This window comes from Armigeres subalbatus, chromosome 1 (genome assembly GCF_024139115.2).
Source record: "Armigeres subalbatus isolate Guangzhou_Male chromosome 1, GZ_Asu_2, whole genome shotgun sequence".
Classification (NCBI taxonomy): Eukaryota; Metazoa; Arthropoda; class Insecta; order Diptera; family Culicidae; genus Armigeres; species Armigeres subalbatus.
The window spans coordinates 56,997,307-57,018,895 of NC_085139.1; the positions used below are offsets into that span (position 1 = coordinate 56,997,307).

Sequence of the window (21,589 nt, forward strand, 5' to 3'; positions counted from 1 at the left end):
ACGACATGATCAATGTCCTGATAATCCTCGCCGCAAACACAGAGATTGCTTTCCGAAAGTCCCACTCTGAAAAGGTGTGCGTTTAAAGTGTAGTGATTGGACATTAGACGACACATGGTTCGAATGAAGTCTCGTCCTATATTCAATTTTTTGAACCATGGACGCTTCGACACCTGCGGGCGAATAGAATACAACCATCTACCCATCTCCCCATTTGTCCATTTCTGCTGCCAGCTGATCAAGGTTTCCTGACGAACTAATGAGAAAAATTCATCGAAGGTGATTTGCCGATCGTAAATATCACCTTCCATAGCGCCCACCTTAGCCAAAGAGTCCGCTTTCTCATTTCCCGGGATCGAGCAATGAGAAGGGACCCAAGCCATGGTGATTGTGAATGACCGTTTCGATAGAGCACTCAAAGCTTTCCTTATCCCTTTAGGAGATACGCTGAGTGCTTCACCGGTTTCATTGACCGAACAGCCTCCAATGAACTTAGACTGTCGGTGAAGATGAAAAAGTGGTCAGGAGGTAGGGATGCGATTTGTTCGAGTGAATAGTGTATAGCTGCTAGCTCAGCAGTATACACGGAACTAGGCTCTTTGAGCTTAAAGTAGGCGCTATGAAAAACGTTGAAAACACCGAAACCAGTGGAGTCATCCATTTTTGACCCGTCAGTAAAAAGCTTCTCTCCTCGCTAGCATGCCCGTATTTGCTTGCAAATAATAGAGGTATGACCTCCGCTCGAAGAAAGTCTGGTATTCCATGAACCTCCTGCTTCATGGACAGATCAAAAGTAACAGAGGAACTGTAAGAATCTAAGAAGTTAGCACGATTGGTGTCAACCGAAGATGGGCTTACCTCCAGCGTCATATACCAGTGGTAAATACTCATGAAACGAGATTGAGGGTTTTGTTCAAGCAGCTTCTCGAAGTTGTTAATGACCAATGGATTGAGAACCTCACAACGGATGAGGAACCGGAGCGATAATTCCGCGAAGCGATCTGTCAGAGGCAGTACTCCCGCAAGTACTTCCAGACTCATCGTATGAGTCGAGCTCATACAACCCAACGCGATACGGAGACAGCGGTACTGAATCCGTTGAATCTTCAGCATGTGTGTTTTAGCCGCGGACTGGAAGCAGAAACTACCGTATTCGAGAACCGACAGAATAGTTGTTCGGTACAACATGATAAGATCTTCGGGATGCGCTCCCCACCAAGTTCCCGTTATCGTTCGCATGAAGTTGATTCTTTTCTGGCATTTTTGTGTCAGATACACAATGTGCCTCCCGAAGGTACATTTAGAGTCGAACCAGACCCCGAGGTATTTAGAAGACATACTATGAGTGATTGCCTTACCCATCAGTTGGAGCGGAAACTTTGCCGGCTTATGTTTTTTTGAAAAGACAACCATCTCAGTTTTCTCCGGAGAGAATGTGATACCCAGCTTCAAAGCCCAAGTAGACAAATTGTCCAAAGTATCTTGCAATGGTCCTTGCAGATCAACCGCTGTTGGCCCCGAAACGGATACAACACAATCATCTGCAAGCTGTCTTAACGAGCAATTTGGCATGAGACATTCATCAATGTCTCTGACGTAAAAATTGTAAAGAAGAGGACTTAAACATGAGCCCTGAGGGAGACCCATGTAGCTAATTCGTGAAGTTGCCGAGTCACCATGAGAAAAACTCATACGCTTCTCTGACAACAAATTATACAAATAGTTGTTCAAAATTGGTGAAAGTCCACACTCGTGGAGTTTGTCGGATAAGACATCGACGCAAACTGAATCAAAAGCCCCCTTAATGTCCAAAAACACTGAGCCCATTTGCTCTTTTTTAGCAAAGGTAAGCTGAATTTCCGAAGAAAGCAACGCAAGACAGTCGTTCGTTCCCTTACCCCTGCGGAAACCAAACTGTGTATCTGACAACAAACCATTCGATTCAATCCATTCGTCTAGCCGTAAGAGAATCATCTTCTCCAACAACTTCCGAAAACAGGACAACATCGCGATGGGGCGATACGAATTACAATCCGACGCGGGTTTTCCAGGCTTTTGGATGGCTATCACCCTCACTTGCCTCCAATTATCCGGAACAATGTTGCACTCCAGTAACTGGTTGAACAAGCTCAATAGGCGCCTCTTCGCGACGTCTGGGAGGTTTTTGAGCATATTGAACCTTATTCTATCCATCCCTGGAGCAGAATTGTTACATGAAAGGAGAGCAAGCGAGAATTCAATCATCGAAAAGGGCCGATCTATATCATCCCTGTCAGCAAAAGCATCACGTGACACTTGCTTCACCGGCACCGAATCCGGACAAACTTTCTTCGCAAAATCGAGTATCCACCGCGACGAGCTTTCACGATCTTCGTTTACGGACGACGCGTTGCGCATTCTTCTCCCGACGGTCCACAGAATTTTCATTGAGGTCTCGCGCGATAAACCTTCAACAAAAGTGCGCCAATATCCACGTTTCTTCACTTTGACCAGCTTCTTGAACTGGATCTCGAGCGCGATGTACCGTTTGTGAAGAACGATCGATCCGTGTTTCCGAAATTCCTTAAACGCGTTAGATTTCTTACGATAGAGCTGTGTGCACTCGGTGTCCCACCACGGACTATGTGGTTTCCTACGAACCGAAGCTCCTGGCACCGGCCGGCGTTGTGCATGGAGAGCGCTGTCACTAACCAACTGAGATAGAAACTGGTACTCTTCCCGCGGTGGAAGTGTTTCTATCGACTGTATGCCATCAATGATGGCCTCCCCATATTTCCCCCAATCGATGTGCTTTGTGAGGTCATATGAGAGGTCAATAGAAGCGGATTGATTATGTCCATTGGAAATTAAAACTTCGATCGGCAAATGATCACTACCATGGGGATCTTGGACCACCTTCCAAATACAGTCCAACGATAATGAGCTCGAACAAATGGAAAGATCTAGACGGCTATCTCTTGCTGGAGGTGCCACTCGTGTAACTTCTCCTGTATTCAAAATTGACATATTGAAGTCGTCGCAGAGGTCGTATATCATTGATGAACGGTTGTCGTCGTACAGTTCCCCCCAGCCTGTTCCGTGGGAGTTAAAATCTCCTAAGAGCAACCGTGGCTCGGGCATAACCGAGCAGATGTGCGAGAGATCTCTACGAGATATCGCGGTGTTTGGAGGAAGATATATCGAGGCGATACTGAGGTCTTTTCCTCGAATAGTCACCTGACATGCGACAGCTTCGGTGCCTGACATCGGAGCAAAATCGACCCTATAGAAGGAGTGCTGTTTTTTTATCCCTAAAAGCACCCCTCCATATGGATTTGCCTGATCACGGCGAATGATGTAAAAATCGGGAAAATGAAGGTTTACATCTGGTGTTAGTCAAGTTTCACATAAAGCAAAACATCGCATTGTAATTTGTTAACTAAAAATTTGAAAATATCTAATTTTGGAAGAATACTTCGACAGTTCCACTGTAGAATCGAAATCATATGAGCCTTATCGACGAAATTAGTCATCGAAGGATACGAATGACTCGAGGAGGGGCATTTTTGAAGCCAGCTGCTTCAGGAGAGGAGTCAGAATAGGAAGAACAGTTTTGACCATGTTCTTCATGGGGTCGGAAGCATCGAAGAAGTTGAAGATGAGCTCCACGATGCCAGAAAGTGTGAACATTGGAGCGCTCGGAGGTTGTTGTGCTCGCTCTCTATGCTCTCTTTCTGGCTGAGAAATCGCAAAAAATGGGGCATCTGGGATTTTAGATGTACCCGGAAGCGGTGGAAACTCTCGTTCATCCTGATGTGAAACCACAAAAGTCGAACGTTTTTGATTTCCACCTGCGTTTGATTTCGCCATGTTGGAATGGGGCTCTCTTTGAGGCTGTTTCCTAGGCTTTTTCGAGGGACGCTGGCTTTGTTTTACTCGTTTCCTCGTTGAGCCTTTGAAAACAAAGGCCCCATTTCCAACTTCGGAGTCAGAGCTGCCTTGATCGTCCAAAGAAAGAGACGAGTAGATGGTGTCAGATACAACTGGTGAAGCGGCCTTCCTCAGCATTTCGGCGTAGCTACGTCGAGAACGCTGCTGAAGAGAACGCTTCTGGTGGATTCGGTGCTGTATGTACGTCGGGCAAGCTTCAAGAGCATGTGGAGGGCCTTCGTTGCAATAGACACATTTCGGTGGCGTTTTGCACGCGCCATCCACATGCTTCTCTCCGCACGATGCACAGCGAGGTTTATTGCAGCAGTACTGAGCGGTGTGGCCCAGCTGCTTGCAATTAACACAATTCATCACCTTCGGTACATACAGCCGAACAGGTAGACGAAGTTTGCCAATCACTACGTAGTCAGGCAGTGCGGACCCGGAGAAGGTGACGCAGAAAGAATCAGACGGCGAATAAACCCGCTTCTCTCCCTCCTGCGACACCGAATACATTTGCTTGCAATCCAGTATCGCAACAGGAGACAAAGAAGCGTTCTTGAAACGACCGAAACCTTGTTTCAAATCGTCGCATGTCATACTTCCCTCCGTCACCACCCCCGCGATCTCACACACTGCTGACGGTAAATACACCCTATATTCGAGAGTGAAAAGCTCACAGGTGGCAATCTCGTTGGCCTGTTTGCGATCACTGACCGTGACGCGAAGCTTACTGGACCCAACCAGGTCAATGGTCGTGACAGACGAGAATCGCTTTTCCAGATCTTTGCTGATCTGACTTATATTCAACCGCTTGCCTTTGGGTCGAAAGAAAACAACATACGGCCCACTAGAATCGGGAGGGTAGGCCTTGAGGCGGGGGGTCGTGGGGGAAACATTGGTGTTGCTAGTGTCCATTTTATTTTGACGCAGAGCATCGGAAGCCAACAAGGCATTATTTGACGAGGAATACGATGTACCCCCGCCATCATCGCCTTCGCGCATTGCAGACTTTGAATGTCTCGCAGCAGCGAGGCACACACAATTAAACACTTATCTCAGGGGAAAAAAATAACACAAAACTAATTAACAAACACACAGGGAAAACGGATTATCAAAGACAGACGTGGTTCAAATTATCAAAAGAGAGGAAGAAAGGGGTTACAACGAGAGAGAGAGAGAGATCAAAAATATACTTAGCTTAGCCTTCACACTACAATGTCACCGGCTGGGGCTTGTAGCAGCACACACCGAACAGACGGCCTCTCGCCCGTGCCGCGATCGAGGCTACAGCTGCGGGTGTCGGGACAACAGCGCCTGTGTTGGTGGAGGCGCACGATCAGTGATGATGGTGGTGGAACTGTCGGCTTTGGGCGATGATGACTTCGCCTGCGTGACGATGGACGCCGATGAGTTTGCAAAAAGGTCTGTTTTTGCGAAAAACGATGGTGACTTTCCAAATGTTTGCTTCAAATAAGCACACTTTCACTCAAGCACTTCAGCTACGGTAAAAAAAAAACCTGGCTTCGAGGAAAAAAACCGGAAGAATATTCGACCGTACGCGGACTATGGACTGTCTCGCACGGATGCTTGACGTGGAATGTATTATGTTAATTTGTTTATTAAAAATGTATGATTGTTGTCTTTACGTATATAAGCAAAACATGGACGGCAAGTTTTCATAAGAAATCGCAGATTTTTTTTAATGTAGAGTGATTTTTTCATCCAAAGCCTAAAATTAATATTAATTGCAGTATTTTCTATTTTTCTAAAAAAAAATCTAGTTGTCATTGGAATGAAAATCAACATTTTGCCTTTAATTGGAGACATTGTTTCACAATAATGTTGTAAAGCGTGGATCGAATCATAAACGATTTTCTGTATAGGCTTTGAGATTAAGTGTTTTCCCCAACAATGGTGATGAATTTGTGTAACGGACTCCACGTGACTGGAATATTTTTCAGGACATATTTTTTCGAAACAAAAAATCGAAAAAGTGCTGTTTTTCAAATTTGCTCGTTTTTGAACGAACATCGGGTGAATTTGTCAGACCGGTTTACACAGGTTTACACATGCAGCACTTTTTCGGCTTTTGTTTTCGATTTTTTGAACATTTAGAGGCTTCAAAATATGGGATTGCGCGGCCGGTAATAAAGTTAATCAGTTCAGTGCGTGTTGGCTCTTGACAGCAGAACGATCGCGCGATTAGCCGAAATATTGTTTTGTCGTGTTTCTGCTCAGTAAGCAGATAGTTTGCGCGGCCGAGTGAGTAAACAATTGGTGCGTGATCGGACGTGTTTTAGATAGGATTTAGAACATTCGTGAAATCCGAGTTTTTGGTTCTGTTTTTAATGTTCGGTGAATAAGTGTGCGGTTGAACGTGTTTTGTATATGATGCGAAACATTTGTAAGATCCAGGTTACTTTGTCCTCCTTTGGACGGTTCGTAAGTAAGTTGATGAATATATTTTAATAATTTTTCAGCAAATACTGTTATTGACAAACGCTCTATATTGTCAAATAGAGCTCCCTATTATTTACCTAACACACTAACAATATTTTTCCTTCCCGAGAAAGGTAGTATGGTTTCCGTGCATCTTCACTAGTAGATGTTGAACTAACATTCCTTCCCTTCCTTCCGTGATTGTAAGGACGTGGCCAGGTATACAACTGCTACTGTATAGGAAAAGATACTAATCCCAAGTACCAATTTGCGACAATATACAGTAGATTGCTCAATTGAGCATTGTATAGCCACCCACGATTTGTACAATCACATATGCTATGCTATGCTATGCTATTTAGAGGCTTCAAAAATATGGGTTGTTTGGTAAAGTTGACCTTCAATAAGCCAAAGAATAGACTGAGACAATAAAACGAGATACAATTTTTGACGGGAAAGGTCAATTGAACAACTTTTATTATGATGAAAGCTAGCAGTACCACCAACACCTTTTTGCCAGCGATATGAAAACAATTATTGTCTATCCGGAATAAATTTATACCGCTTTTTATACCGAAGTTGGATTTCTCTCCAGATACAGGCAACTTTCCCAACTTCGGAAATAGTACCCTGGATTCGCCTAAAGATGCGCTAAACAACGCATCAATTAGCTTTTCAGGAACGCCAAAGCCCACCCATAATCTTTACACTGTGGACAAACTTGAAGGTACAAGAAGCTGAATAACGCCTATTTCCGTTTTCAACGTTGTGCTTCCGCATATCGGTAAACTTTTGTCATTGAATAGCACAAGATTTACATATGTTCATTCTCCCACCCACTGCTACACGTACGGCAGTCGGCAACCAGCAACCGTGAGGACGATTATCAACGAATGATCTGCAGAGCACAGGCAGTATATAGGGGAGAACAGTCCAAAATGCACCCTTTAAGCTTTTTCGATGTTTTCACCAATAAAAACAAGAATGCCGAACCATTTCAACGTGCATTGGCCTGGAGCAAAACGCCCGAAAGGTGGTGTAAAATGACTCAATGGCATGATATTTGTTTTGTCTCAACGGATTGAACGAAAATCTTACGGTTGAGGTAAAAAAATCGCAAATCGTTAAATTTAAGCAAAAATGAATTGTAATGGTGACATTTGAGTCCACTTCTCCCCGTAAGTGTTCGTTTTGCACTGTTTTCCCCTATTTCCTCATAAGAAAATAACGGTGTTTGGCAAAAAAAACTGATTTCCGCCTCTTGAAATTTGTGTTCGCAGCTTGGGAAACTTTCACTTCGTTGTGGTCGAAGATTTTTTTTAAGCCGTCAGAAATGCTAATTTTGGTCGCCACGTACGATGGCGAAATCGTACATAATGTTGTTAAATAAGGCCTTTACAAATATTACTTTTTAAATATATTTTATAACTCTTCAAGGTGTCGATGGGTTAGACAAAAAATTGATATTGGAATTGAATAATGTTTTAGAAATTCATAGAATTTCATTCTTGCCCGCTCAAATTCGAAATGTTTAACAAAAAAAAAATCCGAGGAAGACATAGTTTTCAACTATAGTTGTATCGACCAGATTTTTTTTAATTCAGTAGAAAATTCTCAAAACCAATGATTTAAATTCTTCTACTATCCCATAATCCTATCGCAACTGTAGCCGGAGAAGGCCCGAATAACGTTGCTTGTTTTATTTTATGTCGCCTCGCAGGATGTCCTCATTACTATGAATTTGTATGTTAATCGCCACAACGTTTGAGCTGTGTTATCTTTGTCGCGGCTTGTGGCAAATTTTCTCCGGTCCACCCGATGTCGTCGTCCGGTGATTATGTTTTTCCTAGACCCATGACGATATTCTGTTTCCACTGCGAACTGACACCGCTAGATGAGCTCCTTAGGTGTAGTTTTCTTTTTTCTTGTTGAAGCTTTCGTCGTTCCGTCATAGGTCGCCGCTTCCCGGTACGGTACGTTACGGACTGATATTATGCAGAAAAGCTGGGCAGTACCGTCGGAGAAGTTTCCGCGGAGATTTTCCCGTTCAACTGTGCACTCAAGTTAAACTAGATCATTCAGGAAATGTGTCGCAATTAAAACTTTCCCCCCTCTGGGAAATGGTCGCCACGGAGAAGCCAGCCTGAGCTTACAAACTAACGAAGGCGATGCTACGTGTTTGAGGACAAAATTTGCAATACAGAGTGCAAATGAACGTTCGCATAAAGTCTTCTATTTGCTTCCATTAGGCATCTTTTAATTACTGGAAGCTTACTAGTGGGTGAGTTAAAACTATCCGAAAGCTAATAACAAAACAAACAAACGTCTGCTCGTCCCTTTTATGATTTATATAACAATCTTTGTTCTATCTTTATTTCACGTGCTGCCAAAACAATTCCTACTATTGGGCCGACATTTGTTTTCACACCGGAAAACATCATAAGCCGGTCGACAATCGAACTCGCTCTCTCCTGATTAGCGATCCTACGCCTGTGCTCGCAATGCTAACTGGAGAAATCTGAAATATGTTCTTTTCAAATTAGTAGAGCAACAAAACTGGCATTCTATCCCTGCATATATGATGTTAGTAGAACTTCTATGAATACTATTTTGAGAAGCTCGTAGGAATAGTAGTATTCGGAACTATGGCTTGCCACGTAACAATCAGAAGCAATTAAGCAAATAAAACGAACACAATAAAAGTCTACTTCCCAATTAAAACTTCCCATAAATCAATTACTGAATCGTAATCCACCAGGCGTCTCCACCAGCTGATTGCGGACAATGATTTACACCCAGTTAGTCCCTTCATCATTATAACCTACCCATTTGATCCCAAACGGTTGACCTACTTTTCCGGTTATATCAACGTCAACATGCGTAATGGCTGCAACGTGGCTGCACTGAACTCACCTGCCTCTCCTTGGCAACCGCAATCATGTCCCGGACACCGTTTCGGGCAAACTCCCGATAGGGGAAGGTCGATTCACATAGTCTGAAAATGATGGATATCAATTATTGGTTCAAGTGGGGTACAGTTTTGTTGAAATGGGGAATATACGGCTTTGATCCAGCTTTGTTCTAATATTAGTAACGTTTTTGGAAGATCAAATTAACCAAAATTTATTGTTTTGATGTACTCTGTGGAAGGGATGAAGGGAAGGGAAGGGATCCACGATTTAGGGAGGATATCGGCACATATCGGGATAGAAAGAGAAAACAATAGTTTGCTATCCCAAAAACCTCTATTTACGCACCCCTCTTACTACTTTTCAAATCGGTAAAACAAGGCAAATATGCACCTACCCATCGAAGAACAGTGGCAGATAGCGCTGGTAGTCCAACAGCTCCGGCTTTACCACCCATTCTATGAAGCGGCGTGGCCGTGGCGTCAGGTTTTTGTAGTTTCGCCTGATGGGAATGTCGCCGCGGAGAAAGAACTTTCGGAACAGGGACCGGCACGGAGGCCACTGGCGCCGATAGATTGCGATACGCGGTGGTCCGTACACGATGGTGCCGCACTGCAGCGACTGGTAGCTGAACGGGGGAACGGGCCGGTACTGGCAACAGACCGTGGGACAGTGGCACATTTTTTTTGTGGGTTTCACTTGATTTTTTTAGGGATAATTTAACAACACTTTCAATTTGGAAGGCGATGGATCAAAAACTGACAACTGCAATCAGATGCACATTTTGGGCTACTTTGGTTGTTATGCTTTTTGGACTAATAAGCCCATAACAAAATCACATCAACTCCTGAAGAACTCCTTAGCCGTGCGGTAAGATGCGGTAAGATGTGCGGTTACAAAGCAAGACCATGCTGAAAGTGGCTGGGTTCGATTCCAGGTCCGGTCTAGGAAATTTTCGGGTTGGAAATTTTCTCGACTCCATGGGCATAAAAGTATCTTCGTGCTAGCCTCATGAAATATGAATGTAAAAACGAATGGTAACTTGGCTAAGAAACCTCGCAAACCAACAGCTATGGAAGTGCTGAATGAACACTACCCAAGCAGCACAAGTCTGACGAAAATGGTTGCAGCAACTTGATTGTGACTAAATCTGGTCACATATGAGTTTTAGTAACCTATGTGAAACATGTGTGCTGCTAGGGTAAGCTGCGAGGCGGCAATGTCCCAGTGGGAGATGTAATGCCAACAAGCAGAAGAATAAATATGAATTAAGCGCACAAACGCCGTTCCAAAAACCAAAGTCAAAATCATTTACATCCATTTGAAAAAAAATCCCTGAATTTCATAGGAAAACAGTCTAATTTTATCATAATTCGATTTCTAACCTCCCAATTTATCTAATCTCATTCCAGAGGAAGACTACGACGCGTTTTGTTTGGCGTACATGTTCACCTATCGGGACTTCGAGATGGGCACACTCGGACTGGCGTGGACCGGTGATCTGAAGAATGCCGGTGGTGTCTGCGAAAAGAATGGGGTAAGTTGTGCTGAACATTAGATTAGAATTTTCGAAAAGTCGATTCCACACTACCTCTCACTAATTCACCATATGGAAGGGAGGAAACTCGTCTAGTCCATGAAATCAAGAATGTTTTCGATCCTGTAGTAATGTGGGTTCGATTATTTAAATGTCAATCAATAACTCATTCAATAGGCTAAATTACAAAATGTGTTGTATGGTGGGCTTCTTGCGCGAATGTTTTTCTACAACTCTGCTTAACAGCTCGTTGTTTGAATTCCACTAATAACGGAGTTGAAGCGCTAGTTCCGATAACTTATAGGTACACAATTTCCGAAAAAAATCAATCTGTCGAGCTGAATCTATTGCTTTTTATTGTTTTACTAGTAGACTTAGTATCGTCTAAAATTGATTAATTGATAAAATTCTCTGAAATTTGTTTTAAATTCGCAATTTATTTAGAAGACAGTAAGGGGAAAGTGACGTATGCGCCAAATTACAACATACATGTTTTCCATTTTTCTGTTAAAGATCTCGATGAGTACTACTCGTTAACACCATTTTTGAAAATGGCGTATACGCCACTTTTTCAAATTACGGCAGTATGGAAGCCCTCCTTTCTTGAGGAGCGAGGGGTTTCGAACCCCGTCCCCGACCCCAAAAGCCTTTGAATAAAAAATTTCACGTCGATCGGTTCAGTAGTTTCCCAGTACCATGCTGGAGTTTGACAAAATCGTACGACCCTTAGTTCGTGCTTGACGCCTTGATTTTAATATTCTGCTCGGGGTTTTTAACATCCTCAATGTCCGCAACATCTTCTTTGTGCCCTGCGTGCGACACCTTTGAAGCAATCGATTTAGCCTTGTCCACGGTTTTCTTTGCAGTCGACCGGCAGTTCTTTTTTTGAGCTGGCCGACTTCATCTTCGACTTCAAGATCTTCATCCATATCCAGGGGCTGCTTCCGAGCCCGGAGGAGGTCCAACGGTTTCTTCACCCGATTTCGCAATATGACTAGTTAGTTAACCTTTCCGTCCCCAACGTCTGTTTTTAACGGCTTTCAAAAATCTAAACTGCTGTAAAATTCACATTTCTTGACCGATTCTTTCGCAACAAGTTGCATTCCATCCGGATGGATCCTAATTTTTGATTTATACTAATTTCGAGGCTATCCACAGTACGGTTCCAGAATTATTTTATCAGATTCCGTTGGGGTCAGTTGTCAGTTGTTCCCGGAATATGTGGCCATTTACAATTTCAAGTCAAAACAGGTCGTGCGACACCTCGAACTTCATGATTTTACAAAGCAATGATGGGAATGATATTTTTAGGGTTTCTGGCCCACTCGGATCCATTCCGGTCGCAATCCGGAGGACCTACGGAATGGCCATTTTCTAAATTGATTCAAAATAGGTCGTGTGACACCTCAAACTTCATGATTTCACACAAGGGCGTAGCCAGAGGGGGCAGGTTGGGGCAAAACAACTCGAAAAATTTCGGGCTCAAGAATTCTCCTTGAAATCCTTCTAGAAGCTCCTCTAGGAACTTCTAAATTCCTCCGGAAAGTTAGCCACAAATTCCTCTGAAAATTATTCGAAAATCTTTCTTATGTAATTGTAATTTCTCCTTATTCAGAAACCCCTCACTAAATTTGTTTTTTTAGGAAATTCATGAGGAAATTTCTTGAAGATTTCTTTTCTTCTCCAATTTTTTCTTCTAGACATTTCTTTGGCTATTCTTCCTGAAAAATCTCCAGCATTTCCTTCAGGAATACATTCGAGAGTTCCTTCAAGAATACAAACGGAATTTCCTCCCAAAATTCCGCTAGAAGTTTCATCAGAATTTTTTGACGGAAATCCTCCGATTTCGCTCCATAATTTCACTTGTAAATCTTGTAAAACTTGTAATTCCTTCGGAAATTTTTCTAGGACCTTCTCCGGGCATTCCTTCAGGAGTTCTTCCTTTAATTCCTCCAGGATAACTTTCAGGAGTTTTTCCGGGAATACTTCCATAAATTTAATAGCGAAATCCTCTAGGATTTCATTCTAGAATTCTTTCCGCCATTACTTCAGAATATCCTTCAAGAATTCATCTAAAAATTTCTTCACAAATTTCTTCAGGAATTCGTCCATGTATTTCCTCGGAAATTCTTCCAGGTATTTTCCCGGGGATTGCTTCAGGTACTTCTCCAGGAATTCCTTCAGGAATTTCTCCCGATTTTTTTCCCGCGGAATTGTCCTGAAATGCTTTCCGGACTTCACTAGAAATTTACTCCAGAATTTCATTCGGATATTAATTTGAGAGTTCCTCCAACATATCTTCCAAAAGTTCTACCAGGAATTTCTTCAGAACTAACCTCCGGGAATTCATCCGGTTATTTCTTCAGCATTTCATCTGGGAATTTCTGCATTAATTCCTCCTGGTATTTTTCCGAGAATTCCTTCAGATATTTATCCAGAAATACCTTCATGAACTTCTCCAAGAAATAGTTCAGGACTTCCTTGTGAGAACTCTTCCGGAAGTGCTCGTGGGAGTTCCTCCGGGAGCTCCTCCAGCAGTTTTTCCAAGAGTTCCTCCGAGAATCCCTCCAAGAACTTCACAGGGAATTCCTGGAGGATATATGGCAGGAATTTCACGGGAAATGGGATTTCGGAAGTTCCTCTAGAAATTCAACTCCGGGTATTCCAACGACTGTTCCTCTGAAAATTCCTCCGGGAGTTCCAGCAGTAGCTCCTCCGGGAATTCATTCAGGCTTTTTTGAGAATTTATCTACAAAAAAGGAGTTCCTTTTTAGAGGAACACTCGGAGGAACTGCCGTAGAAACTTCCGGAGAAATGCTCATAGAAACTGCCGGTGGATCTCCCGGAGGAATTCCCGTAGGAACTGCCGGAAGAGATCCCGTAAGAACTCCCGGAGGAATTTCAGGAGTAATTTCTAGAAGAATTCCTAGAGGAACTCCCAGAGAAACTATTGGAAGAACTTTGGGAGGAATTCCCAGCTAAATTTCTGAAGATGGCCTAAATGATTTCCTGAAAAAAAGGACCTCCCGGAGAATTCCTTGAGGAGTCCCCAGAGAAATTCTCGGTGGAGCTTTTGGAGGAATTTCTATATAAATTCCTGAAGAAGCCTAAATGAATTCCAGAAAGAAAGCTTGAATGAATTCCCAGAGGAATTTCTGGAGAAATTCCCGGAAGAATTTTCAGAGGATCTACCGATACAACCACCGGAATAATTCTCGGAGAAAATCCTGCAGGAGCTCTTTGTGGAACTGCCAGTGGAATTCCCGGAGGAACTCCAGGAGGAATTTTCGGAAAAATAAAACTCCTGGAGGATCTCCCAGTAGAAATCTTGAAGTTTCCACAGGAATTCTTTCAGGATTTCTTTGGGAATTAATCTAGGAATTCCTCCGCAAATTCCATTGTTGATTTCATTTACGGTATAATTTCTGTATAAATTTTTGGTGGAATTCTTGGGTCCCTGGATTGTGACCGATGTGGCCGGTGTAGTGGATTATACAAATAACAAAAAGAATAATAAGTAAATTAAAGAAAAATATATCTATCTCCTATAGACTTTTATTATTGGGAAATCGGACCTTTTCGATTGTTAGTCTACTTTTCTACACCTCGTACGCTTGATCGTGTTTAGGCGCAATCTTTCTCCCTCATCATTTACCGTTAGGCGTACGTTTCCCTTCTTCTGTATGCTACAAAAGCGTCGCTGCATACGAATTCGCTGCGACATCAATTCGTTTATTGATGCAACACCTATACATGTTGCAACATTTCTCACGGTTATAAAAGGATGCAACATCGAAGACCGGTCATTCGGTCATTCGGTCAATCGGCACCAGCAGTTACGGAGGAATTACCACCGAGTGAACTGGCAGCGGTTCCAGCAGTGCGTCGATAACACCGTCGATTACGAGGTGCGTCCAGAGACGCCGGAAAGTATCGACCGCCAGCTGTGCGCCATTGAAGAGACAATCTCGGTGGCCAGAGAGCAGCATGTCCCGACGGCTCGGCAGGTAAGCAACTCCTTAAACATCGATACACTCACCAAAGATTTGATTCGATTGCAAAATGTCACTCGCAGGCAGTTTCAGCGTACTGGACTGCCTGAGCTTAAGGCACGCTGCTATCGAATTACAAAAATTATCAAGGCCAGAATGGTGGACCTAAAAAATAACGACTTCTCGAATAAGATCCGCACTCTCCCAGATTATGCTAAGCCGTTCTGGAAAATGACCAAAATTCTAAAATCCAAGCCTCGGCCCATTCCACCTTTGATCCCACTATACAATAATGGCTCTAAGAATCGCTTGATAACTCCTGCAGAGAAGGTCGCTGGAATAGGTCGTCACTTCGTCAGCTCACACAATCTTGGGCAGAACATCGTCAGTCCACACGAAGCAGCCGTCAACGAGCATGCTAACAATATCCATTTGATTCCCAACGACTTCTCAGAGGAGTTGGAAATCTCAGCTGACGAATTGACGGCCTATATCAAATCGTCGAAGAACATGAAGGCCCCAGGCTTCGACAGCATCCTGAATCTCGAGCTCAAACACATGAGTGCTCCGTTCTTTGAGCACCTCTCGCTGATCTTTAATCAGTGTCTCCGGCTCAGCTACTTCCCATCGTCCTGGAAGTCAGCGAAAGTCATCCCCATCCGGAAGCCTGGGAAGGATCCTTCCTCCCCCAAAAGTTATCGACCCATCAGCCTTCTCTCAGGGTTATCCAAGCTATTCGAAAAAGATATTCATCATCGGTTACTTGAGTCTGCCGAAAATCTCAACATCCTGCTCGAGGAACAGTTTGGTTTCCGACGCGGTCGGTCAACTGTACACCAACTGACCCGAGTTACCAACGTCCTCAGACGGAACAAGTTTGTCTCGAAAACATCCGCCATGGCCTTACTCGATGTCTAGAAGGCATTTGACAATGCATGGCATGATGGCCTGGAGTACAAACTACAACGCTACAATCTTCCCAGCTACCTGGTGAAAATCATCAACAATTACCTGTCGGCAAGGACATTCCGGGTCTCAATCAGCGGAGCGAGTTCCAATGCGCACAACATCGTCGCAGACGTCCCTCGAGGGCAGTACCCTCGGGCTCCTTCAATCTGTTCACCTCCAAGATGCCAGAACCTCCAGAAGGCGGCATTCTGTCTCTGTTCGCAGATGATACCTCCATTGTCTACAATGGTGGAGTGATCAGAGCGCTAGTAGCAAAACTCCAACGAGGCCTTGATGCCCTGACAGAGTACCTCACCAGCTGGAAGATCTGTATCAACGCGGCGAAGACCCAGGTCATAATTTTCCCCCCTAAACATGTTCCGCCTAGGGACTGTATCATCCTTAATGGCACGACTGTGTAATGGGCCAATGAGGCCGACTACCTTGGCTTGACCATCGACAGCAAGCTTATTATTTTCAGGCAAGAGCTTGACAAAACAGTGACAAAGTGTAACGTCTTGTTGAAACTGCTGTACCCTTTGAGCAACCGCCGGTCGTCATTGTCCCTTAAATATAAGCTTGCTGTCGACAAGCAAATCAATGCCGGTCTGGGAGAGCTGCGCTAAAACCCACCACCTCAAACTTCAACGGGTCCAAAACAAATTCCTGAGGATGATCCTCAACACCCCTCCCAGGACAAGAACATCCGAGGTCCACCGTCTGGCCGGAATAAAAACCTTACATGAACGCTTTGGTGAGTGTAAAGAAAAGTTTAGGGTCCGTTGCTTGCACTCGGACCAAGAAGCGCTCAGGGCGCTAGTTCCAATCTAGGTTATCAAATTTTTATTGTAAATATTAGTGTAGGGGAACTAGGTTTAAAATGCGCCAGTCAGCTAATACGAGCCATTGCATTTTCTGGGTTAATAGGCTAAATTAAGTTACGAAACCGATGGCAGCTGGTGCCTAAACATGTTTTTAGATCAACAAGTTAAAAATAATAGTCAAGACATTTATAATAAAATTTTTAAAAATAAATTTGTTTTTTTCCGCTTTTTGATAAAATTTTAGCTTTCGTTCCCTTAAGGATTTTCCACTAGATGAAAACTTTTTTTCAATAATCTTTGCACATGTCTGGAAAAACAAATTAGTAAAGATTGTGCCAAGTTACTAAAAAGTTAACTTTACTACATTTTTCATAGAAAAACACACATTTTATTAAAACCTCTGCATGCAGGATAAAACGCGCCCATCTAATGTGCTTGACTATGGATGTCATAGTTTGAGAAGGGCGTGTGCCGAAAATAATTTATTTTTAAAATATTATCAATTAAAAAGTAAAAAAGTAAAAATTGAAAAGTGATAAAGTAAAAGTGAAAAGTGATGAGTGAGAAGTTATGAGTGATGAGAAGTGAGAAGTGAGAAGCAACAAGTGAGAAGTAGGAATCCAGAATTCGACCAAAAAGCCCCAAATAGTTTTATAATCAATCGTGAATTGTAAGCTGGATTTGGGATATGAGAACTGAGGAGTGAGGTGGGAGAAGCAAGAAAAAAGAATGAGAATTGAGAAGTGAGAAGCGAAAGGCAAGCAGTAAAAAGTGCGAAATAAGATGTTATCAGTGAAAAGCGAGAAGCAAGTAGTAGAAGGGGAGAAGTAGTAAGCGAGATACTTTGTGTGAGAAATGAGTAAAAAAGCATGAAGAGGAATATGACAATTGATAAATGGGATGTGAAAAGTGAGAAACGAGACGTGAGAGGTGCAAGTTACAAGGAGTGAAATTGAAGAATGGAGAAAAAAGCAAGAATGGATGCAAAGGGAGAGAAGTAAATAGTGTGAAGACAACTCAGAATAGAGTTTTTTTCAGCATAGATTTTTGGGCATCCAATAAATCCTTTTGGATGTGTAGATGTAGAATATTATAAGTCAACGGCAGAGGTTTTCGGTCATCCAAGAAATCCATGGAGTTAGGTCCTCAGATCTACAAGCGTAACTAAAGATCAATCGGACTGTTTTAAATGTGGTACATGCCCTTTTGGATGTGAAGAATAGAATAAGTCAACGGCAGAGGTTTTCGGTCATCCAAGAAATCCCTGGAGTAAGGTCCTCTTATCTACACGCGTAAATAAAGTTCAGTTGGACTGTTTAAAATTTTGGCACATGTCTTTTTGGATGGTTAGAATAGAATGAGCCATCGTAAGAGATTGCGGGTCATTCAAGAAATCCCTGGAGTTAGGCCTTAAGATCTACACCCGTCACTTTAAGATTTTTCGGACTATTTTAAATCTAGTACTGCAAAACCTCTTTGTGCGTCCAAAACGGGGGAGCGTAAATTGAATCAGAGCGTAGAAAGAGGGAGCGTCATTTCGAATTTAGGGCGTAAAAAGAGAAAGCGTTATTTGTAATTTTGAGCGCAAAAGGAGGGAGCGCTATTTGGAATTTGGAGCGTAAAAAAAGTTTGCAATCTGTAAGGTAACAAAGTTTGATATTTAACACACTTTTAGTCTTAAGATGTGTCTTTTACCTATTTCGGTATTAGAGTCATCCAAATTGTTTTCGTTATCATGGTCATCCCATTGTTTCAATGGTGAGCCCTTAAGATGTTCTTGGTACGCCAAGAAATCAAGAAGTCATAAGTGGTAAAGATCCTTGATGACGCACAGTAAGACGTTCATTATCATTTTCAAGGCTTTAAAGTTTTTCGAGAACCTCCTGGAGCTTGGACCTTTGTTTTGTGATACATTGGATAGAATGCAACCATTGCATATGTTCATGGTCATCCAAGAAAATTCTGGAAAAGGCCTAAAGATCTACACGCGTAACCAGAGCTCTTTCGGCTTGCTTCAAAAGTGGTACAACCCCTTTGTGGTACATAGAATAGAATGCGTCCATTGCATAGGTTCACGGTGATCCAAGAAAACTCTGGAATAGGCCTTAAGATCTACACGCGTAACCAGAGAGCTTTCGATTTGTTTCAAAATTGGTACAACCCCTTTGTGGCACAAATAATAGAATGCATCCATTGCATAGGTTCATAGTCATCCAAGAAAACCCTGGAATACGCCTTGAGCTCTACACGCGTAACCAGAGATCTTTCGACTTGTTTCAAAAGTGGTACAACTCCTTTGTGGTACACAGAATGAATGCGTCCATTGTATAGGTTCACGGTGATCCAGGAAAACTCTGGAATAGACCCTAAGATCTACACGCGTAACTAGAGCTGTTCCGGCTTGTTTCAAAATTGGTACAACCCCTTTGTGGCACAAAGAATAGAATGCGTCCATTGCATAGGTTCATAGTCATCCAAGAAAACCCTGGAATACGCCTTAAGATCTACACGCGTAACCAGAGACCTTTCGACTTGTTTCAAAAGTGGTACAACCCCTTTGTGGTACATAGAATAGAATGCGTCCATTGCATAGGTTCATAGTCATCCAAGAAAACCCTGGAATACGCCTTAAGATCTACACGCGTAACCAGAGATCTTTCAACTTGTTTCAAAAGTGGTACAACTCCTTTGTGGTACATAGAATGAATGCGTCCATTGCATAGGTTCATGGTCATCCAAGAAAACCCTGGAATACGCCTTAAGATCTACGCGCGTAACCAGAGACCTTTCGACTTGTTTCAAAAGTGGTACAACCCCTTTGTGGTACATAGAATAGAATGCGTCCATTGCATAGGTTCATAGTCATCCAAGAAAACCCTGGAATACGCCTTAAGATCTACACGCGTAACCAGAGATCTTTCAACTTGTTTCAAAAGTGGTACAACTCCTTTGTGGTACATAGAATGAATGCGTCCATTGCATAGGTTCATGGTCATCCAAGAAAACCCTGGAATACGCCTTAAGATCTACACGCGTAACCAGAGCTCTTTCGGCTTGTTTCAAAATTGGTACAACCCCTTTGTGGCACATAGAATAGAATGCGTCCATTGCATAGGTTCATAGTCACCCAAGAAAACTTTGGAATAGGCCTTGAGATCTACACGCGTAACCAGAGATCTTTCGACTTGTTTCAAAAGTGGTACAACCCCTTTGTGTTACATAGGATGGAATGCGTCCATTGCATAGGTTCACGGTGATCCAAGAAAACTCTGGAATAGACCTTTAGATCTACACGCGTAACCAGAGCTCTTTTGACTTGTTTCAAAATTGGTACAACCACTTTGTGGCACATAGAATAGAACGCGTCTATTGCATAGGTTTATAGTCATCCAAGAAAAATTTGGAATACGCCTTACGATCTACACGCGTAACCAGAGATCTTTCGGCTTGTTTCAAAAGTGGCACAACCCCTTTGTGGTACAAATAATAGAATGCGTCCATTGCATAGGTTCACGGTGATCCAAGAAAACTCTGGAATACGTCTTAAGATCTACACGCGAAACCAGAGCTCTTCCGAATTGTTTCAACAGTGGTACAACTCCTTTGTGGTACATAGAATAGAACACGTCCATTGCATAGATTCATGGTCATCCAAAAAAATTCGGGAATATGTCTTTAGATCTACACACGTAACCAGATATCTTTCGGATTGCTCAACAAGTGGTACAAGCCCTTTGTGGTAGGGGCCCTCCTTAGCCGTGCGGTAAGACGCGCGGCTACAAAGCAAGACCATGCTGATGGTGGCTGGGTTCGATTCCCGGTGCTGGTCTACGCAGTTTTCGGATTGGAAATTGTTTCGACTTCCCTGGGCATAAAAGTATCATCGTGTTAGCCTCATTGATATACGACAGCAAAAATGGTAACTTGGCTCAGAAACCTCGCAGTTAATAACTGTGGAAGTCCTGTCTCGTCAGAGGGCCGTCGTGTCAGGGCTGTTTAGCGTCCAACCTAACACAAGGACTTGGGCTTGTGCGCTTTGAGTGGCACACGGTCACTTTGGCGGAGCCTACTTGCGGATTCATGCAGCTTTTTATAGAGGTTTTAAAGGGCCCACTGTCAAACCCCACCACATCCTAGCCAGGCACCACACCTCGCAGATGGCCTGGGGACGGATAACCTGGGGAGGGCCTTTTAGACCTGGGGAGGGCCTTTTAGACCTGGGGAGGGCCTTTTAGATCTACACGCGTAATCAGAGATCTTTTGGCTTGTTTCAAAAACGGTAAATGCTCTTTGTTGTATACAGAATAAAAAGCGTCCATTGCATCTATGCATCTATAGATTGATGGTCATCCAAGAAAACCCTGGAAAAGGCCTGCACGCTTAACTAGAGATCTTTTGGCCTGTTTGAAAAGTTGAACATGCCCTTTATAGTACGTAGAATAGAATGCGTTATTTCAAATTTTCATGGTCATCCAGGAAAACCCGGAAGTAAGACGTTAGGATCTACATGCTTAACCAGAGATATATCAACCTGTTTTAAATGTGTCATGTGTGTTTGAATGTTCTCCTTTGTAGTCCATAGAATAAAATGCGTTCATGGCGTATGCTAATGGCCTAGAAATTTATGGAGTAAGGCTTCTAGGCTTACACGAATATCTATAATAACACGGTACATGATCTAATATAGCGCCGTTTTTTCCTTACGTTTTTATCGTGAAGTTATCTCGTTCCAACTTATTCACATTTTGCATTTCCAAGGAATAAACAGTTTCGTACGTGATATGAATGAAGTTAGTATACTACCTGGAGCCCATGACAACAAGAACTACTTGGCATGCGAATATATCAAAATGAGGTTGCACACCTTGTCAATAACTACCTAGAGCTAATGACAACAACTAGAACTATTTGGAATGCAAACATATACCAACAGCCTCCCGTTCGGGGTTAATCTGCAAATCATAACTGTATCGAGTTCATACATAGTTCCTACTACCATGGAAACAACTAAAGCTACTTGGAATGCAT

The 21,589-nt window shown here is 42.9% G+C and overlaps 2 protein-coding genes across 3 annotated transcripts in view; one reads left to right on the top strand and one right to left on the bottom strand.

Annotated features, from left to right (window-relative positions):
- Nucleotides 1-10,046, bottom strand: part of LOC134225827 (parkin coregulated gene protein-like) — a 40,510-nt gene extending 30,464 nt beyond the window's left edge. The window contains exons 1-2 of the mRNA XM_062706202.1: nt 9,658-10,046; nt 9,265-9,346 (exon numbers count right to left, since the gene is read on the bottom strand). Coding sequence (XP_062562186.1) covers nt 9,265-9,346; nt 9,658-9,941 — 366 coding nt within the window. The 5' untranslated portion in view covers nt 9,942-10,046. The remainder of the gene's footprint in view (nt 1-9,264; nt 9,347-9,657) is intronic.
- LOC134225837 (uncharacterized) overlaps nt 1-21,589 on the top strand; it is a 738,557-nt gene that overhangs the window by 646,571 nt on the left and 70,397 nt on the right. For both annotated transcript variants that reach the window (XM_062706214.1, XM_062706223.1), the window contains one exon: nt 10,673-10,797. In XM_062706214.1, the coding sequence (XP_062562198.1) occupies nt 10,673-10,797 (125 nt within the window). The remainder of the gene's footprint in view (nt 1-10,672; nt 10,798-21,589) is intronic.